This window comes from Solanum tuberosum, unplaced genomic scaffold (assembly GCF_000226075.1).
Source record: "Solanum tuberosum cultivar DM 1-3 516 R44 unplaced genomic scaffold, SolTub_3.0 scf00040, whole genome shotgun sequence".
Taxonomy (NCBI): domain Eukaryota; kingdom Viridiplantae; phylum Streptophyta; class Magnoliopsida; order Solanales; family Solanaceae; genus Solanum; species Solanum tuberosum.
Window position 1 is genome coordinate 2218925 of NW_006238964.1, and position 13109 is coordinate 2232033.

General features: G+C 28.9%; 1 protein-coding gene across 1 annotated transcript; it reads right to left on the bottom strand.

The window, feature by feature from the left end:
* Window positions 1-5669: 5669 nt before the first annotated feature.
* On the bottom strand, window positions 5670-9244 carry LOC102591974 (protein NRT1/ PTR FAMILY 1.2-like). The gene is made up of 3 exons (XM_006343019.2): window positions 8939-9244; window positions 8639-8856; window positions 5670-7269 (listed from the first exon to the last, which is right to left on the bottom strand). The coding sequence occupies exons 1-3, from the start codon at window positions 9081-9083 to the stop codon at window positions 5779-5781; spliced, it is 1854 nt and encodes a 617-aa protein (XP_006343081.1). The 5' UTR covers window positions 9084-9244; the 3' UTR covers window positions 5670-5778.
* Between the last annotated feature and the right edge of the window lie 3865 nt (window positions 9245-13109).

Here is a 13109-nt window from a genome sequence, read left to right on the forward strand (position 1 = left end):
ATTATATGTAAAATAATATGTTAATTAGAAAGTAATAGAAATAATAATAAAATAATAAAAAAGTGAAATAGAGAGTGTGAATAGTAGTTCTCCAAATTTGAAGAATAGAGGGTGATTTGGAGGTAGGTTGGAGTCCCCATTCTCTATTTTACTCTCCAAATATAGAGTATGGAGAGTAAAATAGAGGTGGGTTGGAGATGGTCGTAGTCTCCCACACATTCTCAATTGAAAAATAAAATAAAATATATATATATATATATATAATAATATAAAAGAGAAACACAGATTAGGTGATGTGACACATTTCTATGACCACCATTTATATATTTTTTTTTCTCCTTTTTGACTTTTTTTCTTATTTAAATTTATTATTTTATTGTAAAAGTAAATTACTTAATTTATTACAAATAAATATTTTATTACTCCTAATTGATGAACATTTACAACAAAGACTCATCACATGCCAAGTAACTATTCATAACTCGCCCCTCTAATTTCTACTCTTAATAAATTTATTTATTTACTTATTTATTCTCTCTCTTTTTTTAACCTTATTTTAATTATAAAATGATAACATATTTTAAATATTTTTCTCTTTATTATTTAAATTTTTACAATGAATAATTATCCATGAATTACACTTTTAGAATTTTTACTTTTAATCTACATCTATATATAATATAAAGTTAGATATATAGAAAGTGATGTGGCACATCTCTATGATCTAATTTTTTTTTTCTCCTTTTAAAAAAACTTGCCCCTTCCAGTTTTCTCTAAAACCATTCCGTTAATTTGATTCGTTTTGATTTGCCTTAATAATTAAAAAATTCCCTATATAATACTGTAACAATAAATGGATGAAGACTAAGGGTCAAGACGAAAGTGGATAAATAAAGAGAATAGACCATTTATATATGATGTGATATAGGGCTATTCAAAATCGAACCGAAATCGATAATTCGAATCGAAAAAAAGTTATTGATTTATCATATTGGGTTATTGGTTTAGCGGTCTTGATAACGGTTTTGATTTTTTTTTCTTATCGGATTATCGGTTCTTAACGGTTTGAGGTTTTTTCTAATGAGTTAACCGATAATTCGATAGTAAATTAAATAATTATATTTATACCATTTTGTATATAAAGTCCTTGACTTAGAGGGTCGTTTCCTACTTTTATTTTTTGTTGTCTCAAACACTTGGTTATTCTACAATGTAAAAATGTTTGTTTTTGAGCAAGATGTAACTTTTGAACTCATGTGCACGGTTCATTTGGTTTGTCACCTTGTTTCTAAGTGATTTTCATTTTTTTTTGTTGTCAAATCTTAACAGTTAAACCGATAACGATCAAAAATTGGTAAATCAATAACTGATAAGCCAATATTTTAACCGAATCGAACCGATCGATATGCAATCCTAATGTGATATATTGTAGTTTTTGATTATCTAAATTGTATGTTTAAAATATCACATTAATGTAATCTAATTTAATTTTTAAAATTAGTCAAATTAACTTTCGAAAAACACAACATGATAATAAAAAGTGGACAGAGAAGTAATATTTAATCTAGAAAGAATAAATCCTCTTTATGACCTTTACATTATATTAGGTGACTTATTTCGGTTCCATTGTTATTGAATTATTAAGATATCAATTATCAATTATTTGATCATAATTAATTTGATTATTGATTTAACCTTTAAAATATTATAATTTTTAAAATTATGGTAAAACACTTAGAAACAAGTAACAAATCAAATAAATCATGAACATGAGGTTACAGATTACATCTCATTCAAAACAAATATTGTAATCTTGTAGAATAGCTAGGAGTTTGAGACAGTTATAAATGAAAGTATGAAACTAAATCCTGACTTTATTTACTCAAATTAAAGCGATATAATTTATCAATTTACTATCGAGTTATTGATTGGCTTGTCAAAAATGGATAACGTGATATAAAAAAATTAAGTTTATTATCAAAACCGCTAAAGCGATAACTCTTTAACAATATATATATATAATTTTTTTAAAAATAAAAATGTAAAGTATTGTAATTTATTTTCTCTATGTCCAACAATAGCCGTCCACTATACTATTTTGGGATGTTCAACAATACTTGTCCACTTTATGAAATCAAAGTATGATTTTACATTTAGTTCCTAATTTATCGGTATCATTAATTATAGTCATTTCCTTTTATATTTTTCAAGACATTGTATTTATTACTACCTCTGTCTACTTTTAATTGTTATGTTGCGCTTTTCGAAAGTCAATCTGACTAATTTTCAAAGTTAAATTAGATTACATTAATTCGATATTTTAAACAAAAAAATATACGAAAAGTACTTTTAATTGCAATTTTTGGCATATCAATATGATAAAAAAAAAATTCATCATAAAGTGTTAGTCAACATTCTTATAGTTTGACTCTAAAAAAGAAAACCATGACAATTAAAAGTGGACGAAGGGAGTATATTCAAAGGGTGATATAGTAAAATTACTCTTTTATTTATAGTTTCTTAAGAAATGTGCAAAGTCAAGAGAGGACAAGTATTGTTGAACAGAAAGAGTAGTATTTTTAACGTAATTTTCAAATAATATATGTTATTCTTTCTGTCTCAATTTATGATGACACAAGTAAAAATTTGAGAATCAACTAAAGTTCTAATATATTTTTAAAAATATCTTAAATTAATTATTATGATTTATAGTGCATTTTACATAAATTTTAAATTTCAATGATGTGTTATTCATCTATACTGACTCAAATGTCATGGGTGAAATTTCAAGAGTTAATCAAATTCTCAATTAATATTTAAAGTTGTTCTAATTATGGGTAATGCTAAATGGCCAGAAATTTAAAAAATTTATAATATCTTTTTTATTTAAAAATAAACTGATCTTTTTGTCAATTTTTAATTAAAAGATATTAAAGTTGAAAAGGTTAAAATGTTCAAAAAGATAAAATAACATATTTATTTTACCAATTTTGATCAAATTTTCTGACCAAATTTTTTTTTCCCTATAATTATTATTCTATAATTTTCAGTAGAGTTGTAGAGTATTTATTATAATTGAAAGCAAACTATTTAGGACCTTTTTTCAACCCCGCGTGGCCATAATAAAAAGAAAAAAAAAAGTAATAAATAGTAGTCTAAACAGTTGACCTAAAAAGTGATTTTGTTTGAAAGTTTTTTTTTCTCTTTTAAGAAAGCGTTCCTTATTAAATAATTTTTTATATCTAAAATTTCAACTCGGTACATTTAATTAAGGAATGTGTAGCTGTACTTGCATTCAATGTGGAAGGTTGCATTTCTTTTTCTTGCTGCTGGTCCCACTATCTACTCAGCTTATAATAAAAAGACATCTCACCGTTTAATAATAGTTGTCTATTATACTATTTTGATATGTTTAATAATACTTATCCACGTTAAGTTTTCTGTTGAGGTATATCCTGCAGAGGTACTCAAATTGGATCAGTGATCGATTTCTAGGTTTCGCCGTAAACCTAATTGGTTATTTCCAATTACGTAAATCAATAGTTCAAACAGCACTCAATCCCCTAAGGCACCGATGGACCAACGCCTTCGTATGTATATCACCCGAATTTCTTGATTCACGGCGTCGAGTATTTGCACTCGCTCTTAAGCCTAAGCGCCTCATAAGTAAAAAGCTAGCCAAAGACTCACGCTTCGACTTTGATCGTTATGGACTCGTACCAAGATCGAGTCCTACACAATCGGATCTAATTTTAACAGCCGGAACAGTAACAATGAAAATGGCCCCCTCTTTTGTGAGATTATATGAGCAAATGCCCGAACCAAAATATGTTATTGCTATGGGAGCCTGTACAATTACAGGCGGGATGTTCAGTACCGATTCTTATAGTACTGTTCGGGGAGTCGATAAGCTAATTCCTGTAGATGTATATTTGCCAGGTTGTCCACCTAAACCGGAAGGCAAATACTTTTATGCATAGCTCTTCTGGTTGATCCACATCATCCTCTATTCTCGTAAGATGATACACACTAGCTAACAGCCCGCCAGGCGCTACATCATAGGCACATTGAGAGCGTAGATAGTTGTACCCATATACATAAAAAATGACAGCAATGGAATGCCAATCCTCGGGCTTTATTTGTAAAGTCTCTATTCCTTGGTAATCAAAGCCCAAAGATCTATGAATTAGCCCATGCTTGACTAGCCAAGCAGACAAACGACCCTGCATCTTTTTTATCTCTCCCGCATTTTTATTTGTATAAGTATTTCACATTTACCTATAACAGACATTTTTGTTTTCAAATTCATTGGAACAAAAGAGGCCCGGCTGGGTACTGACCAGATCAGGTCATGAGAATAAGAGGGTCCTTTCGAACAAAATCAAGACAAAGAAAAGAGGTCTTCTTTATTTTTCTTGAGATTCTTGGCTCTTCTAAGCCCTTCCTTTACTTTATAAAATTAATAAATAATTTAATATATAGTTCCTAATTTATTATTATCCTTAATTGTAGTTATTTCTCTTTTACAATTTTTAAGACAAGTACTAATTTATTTTCCTTGCTGCTGGTCCCACTATCTCCTTCTCACAAGGTCTCAACTTATAATAAAAAGATTTTTTATTTTTTTTATTTTTAATAAAAGGGTCCAAAATGAATCCAAGAGTTTATTGGAACAAATTAAAATGTCAATAAAACAAATATTGATGGGTTTAGAGTGTCATTCGTTGTGTATCGGTCGATTCGATTTGGTTTTGAAGTATATTGGTTTGACTTATTGGTTATCGGTTTGTAGAGATGTTAAACCGTTATAGAACCATTAAAATATTGACTTATCAGTTATTGGTTTATCGGTTATTGATCATTATCGATTTGATTATTGGTTTAACCGTTAAGATTTGATAGAAAAATAAATTAATGAAAATCACTTAGAAACAAGGTAACAAATCGAATGAATCATGTACATGAGTTCACAAGTTGCATCTTTGCTCAAAAGCAAACACTTTTACAATGTAGAATAACCAAGATTTTGAGATAGCCATAAATAAAAGTAGGAGACTAAACTCTAAGTCAAGGACTTTATATACAAAATGGTATAAATATAATTATTTAATTTACTCAAGAGTATATATATTTAAAAAATTAAATAAGTATATGCTAAAATTTCAAAATTAAAGAATAAAAAAAAAACATTTTTTTTTCTTACTCTACTCTACCCCATCCACTACCCAATAACCCAACTCCACCACCCACCCCAGCCCTCTAGTACTTCCAATGATCTGTTTTTTTTTAACCTCTGTTCTCAAAAGATAATGACTAGTATATTAAAACTAATTATACTTTTGTCATATTATTTGGTAGTGTGATAAAATAAAGCATAAAACTATTGCCTGCAAGTGCATCTCTCCAGAATTGGGGAAAATAACAAAATGCCTATTTGAGATTCATCTCTTCACGAATAATGAGGTAATTTGGTTAAGCGACTTTTTAACAATTCAACATAAATGGTTATCCATTGATAGTTACGCAATTTATCAATTATCAATTTATCAATTATTTGATCATAAATCAGTATGAATTAGTTTTTTTATATTTTGATTCTTCAGATAAATAAATTAAATAAGCATACTGCTCAAATCATGCTGAATATTTTGGTGGCTGAAAAGAACGAATTAGGGAAAGTGGACTATATAATATACTATACTAGTAGTAGCTAAAAATGTAATAGCAATTCTGTATAAATACTAGTACTATGTATCAACAATGTAATAAGAGAATAGCCTAGCAGGAATTCAAGTCAGGTGTAGATTTATTCTTCTTAGGCAAATCATCTTTATCTTCATCGTCATCGTCATCTTCATCGTCGCTAGGTTCCATCATTCTCATAGTGATGTCAACATCAACAGAAGGTCCATATTGCCAGCAACAAACCACAAAATAAAGCAGATTAAAACCTGTCATTAGAGCAAGAAGCCAGTAGTAATACTCATAGTGTCCCCTGTTGATATTGCTTGAAATCCAACTTTCTTTCCCTTCTCCTTTCGTGTACTTATCCACAGCACTCAAAACAACACTTGCTAAAAGATTTGCAACTGCCATTCCCAGTCCTAAAAGAGCTGATGCAATACTTGACATACTCTTTGGGAGCTCTGAATAATAGAACTCTGTGGCGCCAATCGCGTTCAACGCCTCTGCTATACCGTTTAAACTGTTTGGTATAATGAGCCACATTGCTGACATCTCCACCAACCCCTGCGAGTTGTTCAACAGCCCTTCACTGATTGCTCTTCTTCGTCGAATATTTTCGATAATACCAGAGACTACCATGGACATGCAAGACACGAATATACCAAGTCCCATTCTGACTATAGGTTTTAGACGAACTGGTCTTCCTTTGATCTTTGATGCCAATGGAAGCATCACGCGGTCATACAGTAATACCCAAATTGTTAATGCAATCATCAAAAACATCCCGAATGACCCTGCTGGAATTTGGAATCCTTTAGTTAGATGTCTATTCATGGATTGAGCTTGTAGTAGTGGGAATGAACTTTGGCTCAAGTTTATTGATATCATGATCCCTGTTGACCACAATGGCACGATTCTAACGAGGGCTTTTAGCTCCTCAACTTGCTCCACTGTGCAAAGGTTCCATGGATTGGCTGCAACTCCGTTTGGATTAACATCTTCAGGGCTTTTAATGATGCAAGCTTTGTTTAAGAATCTCAATTTCTCCGTTGGCACTTGAGGTCCTGAACCATTCTTGTGATGATAATCAGAGTTCTGATTGGGGTAATGTAGTTTCCTATTCTTGAAGGCAACCACAATTACTCGTATAAAGCTGGCAAACACATTTGAGCGAACCTTTGGCTTGATATAAAACGGAGAAGCAAGGAAGAAAAACAACGCGGATAAGAACATGAGAATTGCAGGAACTCCAAAACCTATTTTCCACCCAAGTCTGTCTTGAAGGTAAACGATACCCGTTAGGGCAATCAGAACAGAGACTACAGATGAAGTATAATACCAGGCAAAGAAGCTCTCCAACACTGTCTGTTTGTTGGGATCGCTACCTCCCTTGTCAAACTGGTTTGCACCAAAGGCTAAAGAACATGGTCTTATACCTCCAGCACCAATTGACAAGAGCAGAAACGAGAAAACCAAGAGCATGTATTGTGGTCCCGTTGTAGAATTACAAGCCTGTCCTGTTTGATTGCAAGGCGGAGGCCTGGCTTTCGGAATCATTGCTGTTAACCACAACACTGTTGATCCCTGCAACAAGAGGGCATTCAAGAGTTAAAAGTAGGCAAGTAAACTACAAAACTGATGCATGAATAGCATAGGTAAACTGGCATTTACAGCAACAGAATTTCACTACAAAGAAAGTCTAGTGCATCCCCACTTTCCAAAGTAATGCAAATGTAAGCAATCTACCATCATCCAAGCATCAGTGGTTGATTCTACCGTGGCCTACAAGTCTGAGACAACTTTACCGTTGGCCCAAGGTTACCTTAACTAATTAAAAAATTGGTGGTTAAATTCATTGTTATCTTAAAATTAAATATTTGAAGCAGCAAATATGATACCAAGGACAGTAATTTTCAAAACTTTATACTGCATTGGATCCTCCGACTGTAATAACCGAAGCAGAAAATTATAATATTTGTCAGGATTAGGAAGTTCTAAAGTAGTAGTAAGGATTAACACTTTTTTCGGAAAAATATTAAATTCAATTCACAAAACTGGAAAAGGAAAATAAAAAATTTGTCAGTGCAACGGACAAAACTTACACATCTTTTTTTTTATATATATATATAAAGTAGACAAGCGGAGGTTCCATAATATTAGAAGTCATTTGGAGTGAAGTATAAGATATAAAAATTTCAAGATAAAATGGAGGATTATTTCACCATAGGTTTGGTTGGAAGGTATTAAGTAATCCTTGGATTATTTATCCTAGTATTTAAATCTTAGTGATTGATAAGTTATCTCATATACATAGTGAAATAATTTATCTCAAATTAACTTGTTCCGACCATTGAGGTTAAAGTGTTGAACCCAAACAAGAAAGTACGTTAAACCCATTAATTATTAGGCCAACATAAAAGTTAAACTTCAGATTTAATCGTAAAATTACAATAAATTTCAAACTAAACGCAAAATTAATTAAGTAAAGAAATAGTGGATCGCCATAGGGACTGAGGCAGAAGCTCAATAATGGGTTTGATTTGCGCAAGTAGCTTTTACTTAAAAAGTACATATTTATGTTCAAAAATTTACATTAAATACTCCTTTCAGTCTAAAATAAATTTAACTTTCCAGATGTGACGCCTTTAAAAAGCTAATTGACTACATTAATTAAAGTAAAAAAATTGTTCTTAAAACTAGACAATTGAAAAACTCGTAAAGATATTTTGGGGAAAAAACAGTCAACACATATTTGAGCTTTTAGGATCGGTGAAAGTATGTAATTATTTATAACAAATTCAAAACTAAATTATTATTGGAGTAATATTTATTTATAGTAGTAAGCTTTGACTCCGGATCGCTATCAGATCAGGCTGTCCGTGGACCCAAACAGTAAGATGGAACTCTAAAACTTTAATTAACAAAAGATAAGCTTAAAGTTTTAGTTAATTACCAGGAAACTGAAGATGGAACCAAGGCCAATAGTAAGGAATCGACCTAAATATGAATCAGCAACAACAGCTCCAACAATAGGCAAAAAATTGGTAGTAGCTGACCAGAAAAACAGAAGATTTTGAGCAGTAGTAAACCCCATCCTGTATTGTCCCATCAGATAATTTGTCATATTTGGTAAAAGTCCATAGCTCGCCACACTCTCCAGTGCCTCATTTGCTGTAACAATTCAAAAATAAACTTAACTTAATTACAAAACAAAACAAAAGAAATCCCCAAAATATTTGAACTAGTTCAGTACCTATGATAAAAGGCATGGTAATAAATCCACCCTTTTTTCTACTTTTAATTGGAATCGGAGAAGAATGTGAAGAAGTTTGCTTCTCTGAATCCTCCGTTTTAGATCCTCGATCTAAAGGAAGATACTCCGCCATCTCTTGCTCCATCGCTTCACTTACTGAAGGTTTGTAAGCAGATAAAAAAGCTGATTAAAAAGATGAAAAAATTGAAAAGTGGATCTACAGTCAAACAAGTATGATGGGAAGGAGATGCAGCTGCTTTTTAGCAAGTGCAAGAAAAAGGCATGATGATTAATTATCACATACTTCTGCATTTATATATATATGGTATAAGATAAGAAAGAGTTTCTTATTTGTTAAATCAATTCCGTGTGAAAGGTTAGCTGCTGGTCCCATTTTCTATCTTCTAACACGTTTTCACTCTAGTTTTTTAGCTAAAGAAAATAATTATTTTTTTTGTCGAAATCATATAAATTAAGTAATTGATTTGAAAGTGTTTCATATATTGTTGAAATACGTGTTTGATTAAACTAAAATAAATGAAACATGCTAAGAAAGATTGTTATTTTTCTAGGAATACTTATATAGAAAAATATGCATGGCTGAAACACTTTCATTTTGTTTTGATTTTCCTCTTTGGTGAATTTCAGTTCAATAAGTAATTACAAGTAGAGTCACCATGAAAATTACACTTACCTGTTTTGAGAAAAGAAAAACAGAAATGGATTTTATTAACGAAGTATTTAAAAGATGATTATGTTCCAAAAGGATCTTACAATAACTCATCATTACTACTATTTCGACCGGCTGAGTTGAACACGTGATTATGGATATTTACTCCCTCCACTATGGTTTTTTTCCCTTTTGATTTTTTATTTATCCTTTTATATTTGTTATTTTTAATGAGTAAATGAATTATACCTTAAATTTATTTAGAAAGTTGATGTTTTTGAAAAGAATAAACCTATTTAATGAATAAATTGATTTTGAAATTCTATCAATCACTCCCACCGTCTACTTTTAATAGTTATGGTTTCCTTATTTAGAGTTAAACTATAAAAAATTTGACTTGCATTTTACGATGTAATTTTTTTTATCATATTGCTATGTAAAAAAAATATAACTATAGTACTTTTCGTATAGTTTTTTAATAGTTAAATTTTTTTAAAAAAATATTGAATTAATGTAATCTAATTTAACTTTGAAAATTAGTCAAATTGACTTTCAAAAAGGCAACATAACAATTAAAAATGGACAAATAAAGCAATAGGGTAAAATTATAAACATAGTATATCTATTAGTATTATTTCTTAATAGGTCTGTTAAGTAAAAATGAATAAGTGAGTAGGGATAGAGTGAGTAGTTGTTACGGACTTACCGTGCTTTTTAAGAGTCAATTTGACTCATATTTAAGAACTAAATCATATTGATTTAATATTATAAAATAAAATTCTAGATAATAAAAAATAATACGAAAAATATTATAAATTATAATTATTTTAATATTAATATAATGAAAATAATATCTTAAAATATTAGTGAAAGTTTATACTATTTGACTTTGAACAAAAGAGAGGGAGTATAATTTAATTCAGTCATCTTACCTTTTCAAATTGAGGTTTTATTTAAACGCTTAATCTTCTATCTGTGAAAAAAAAAACTTCTGCTTTCAAGTGCAACATTCCAGTACTATTGAGGAAAATAACAAAAAGTCTATATGAGATTTATCTCTTCACTAATAATAAAATATCTTTTGGTTATATAAATCAGAACAATCCTTCTAAAATATTAGGATTTAATCCAGAAAGAATAATTTCGGGATTCCACTCTATAACCTTCTTATATTAGGAGTTACGTGTTGGTTGGTTCAATTCGATTCGATTTGAATTTTATTAATGGCTTATTAATTGATTTATAGATATGTTAAATTATAATGAAATTATTACGATATTAATTCATCATTTATTGATCACAATTGGTATGTTGATTTATTCGCTAATATTTTACACAATTTTTTTAATTGTAAATCAATTAGAAATAAGTGACAAGCCAAATGAACTATATATACATATGAGTTGTAGATTGTATCATGCTCAAAATTAAATAACGACACTTTGTAAAATAGCCAAAAATACGAGACAATTATAAATAAAAGTATAAAACTAATTCTTGACTTTATATATCAAATTAGATAAATATGATTTATTGATTTACTACTAGATTATCTATTAACTCGTAAAAATTGACAACTTAATATAAAATTAAAAAAATAAAATTATTTTCAAAACTCGTAAATCAATAATTCATTACCAATAAGATAAGAGAAATCAGATCAAATTACCGATAAGAAAAGAGAAATCAGATCAAATTATTAATTGAAGTTTGATTTCAAACAACTCTATATTATGCTATTATTATAAGTAATAGAATCTTAGTTTTTCATAATTATATTTAATCAATTTTAAAAAAATTATTTTGCTTCTAATGAAACGTAGCCATATAAGAAAAGTTATTCTTTATTAAATAAAATAACTTTAAATTTAAATTTTATGCCGAATTAAACAATACCGGAATTGCGGTGGAAGGAGGAAAGAGTAGATATGGAAGAAGCGTGACACAATGAGAGTAATATATATGTTAGGATTATTCAGAGGTGACATTTGAGTTGACAACTGATCAATAGTGATGTGTCTCTTCATCTTTGGAACTTGACAATTTCGAATTATTTTATTTATCTTTTATTAAATATTAATTTTACACACTAATTATTACTAATTAAACATTAATATTAAGTAATATCCCTCCGTCTCATTTTATGTGAGGTATTTTGATTCGGCATGGAGTTTAAGAAAGAAAAGAAAACTTTTAAAATTTGTGGTCCGAAATGAATAATAGAAAATTGTGTGACTATAAATCATTTCATTAAGGGTAAAATAGACATTTTTTAGTTAAATTGTTACTTAATATAAAAACATGTCATTCTTTTTGAGACTTACTAAAAAAGAAAGTAAATCGTATAAATTGAGACTGATGGGGTATATAAGCGGACGAAGGAAGTATTTTTCTTCACTTGTGTTTTTTTAATTCGACGATGCGTGAATGTAATGGGAACTCTTTGACTGTTATGTTTTTTAAAGTGAAATAAGTAACGTGAGAGACTTTTCTTTTCTTTTATTGTCAGGGATTTATAGTTAATTTCAAGTTTTTTCTAGTAATTTAAATTTCAAAATAATGTATAAATTTGTGAAATACTGCAAATATCAATTTAACAAATAATTTTTCATCATTTATAAATATTTTTTTTTGTTTTCAATTATTTGACACTTATCTCGCACGAGTTTTATATTGTCGTGACTTATTTCTAATTTTTGATTAATATTTTAAGATATATTTTTCACCATGTTGATATGTGAAAAATTACAATTTATAATATTTATACTATAATTTTTAAATATCTAAATCTTTATTTAAAAATATTAATTAATGTAATTAAATTTAGCCGCCTCAAAAGTTAATCAAATTGAATCTTGAAAAACCCACCTTAACAACTAAAAAGAACAAGAGGGAGTATGAACTTTGAAAAAATTTTAAATATAATGAGACGGATTGCATTTATCGTACTTATTATAAACGTATTAAGATATTTAACATTTTAATTATCTTAAGTTCATTTAATTTTATATAAAATTAGTTAACTTAATTTTCGAAAAGTAAAAAATATAAATCAAGGCGAAAGAAGTATTCTCTTTATTTTAATTTAATTGCCTTAGTTTGACCTATCACTGAGTTTGAGAGAAGGTAGATAATATTTGTAATTTATAATTTTTAAATTAAAAACTATATGTAATATAATTTATTTTAATTTAATGATCTTAACATATTGTATAACATATTAAAATTGAAGACTAAGATCAAAATAGATACATATTTTTCGAAAAATAAGATAAATACAGATTAAAATAAATTAGGAAACACCTGTAATAATGTCATGAGAAGCTAACTTTATCGGAATAAAGTGTGCAATTATTAAGTATGTCAGTTAATCAATCATTACTTTACTAACATGATACCCATATTTTGAAGAAATAAAAATATTTCTTGGTTTGTGGGGCACGTGGTCGTGTCTTACTTTACCCGTTCATTTTAACTCAAAACATTTTAATTTTTACCGTT

Excerpts from the sequence above, each read along its gene's own strand:
- LOC102591974 (XM_006343019.2), bottom strand. The coding sequence starts at position 9,083 with ATGGAGCAAGAGATGGCGGAGTATCTTCCTTTAGATCGAGGATCTAAA. Across the intron at positions 8,857-8,938 it reads TACCATGCCTTTTATCATAG|CAAATGAGGCACTGGAGAGT; the intron begins GTACTGAACTAG and ends GAATTGTTACAG. Across the intron at positions 7,270-8,638 it reads GTTCCATCTTCAGTTTCCTG|GGATCAACAGTGTTGTGGTT; the intron begins GTAATTAACTAA and ends CTCTTGTTGCAG.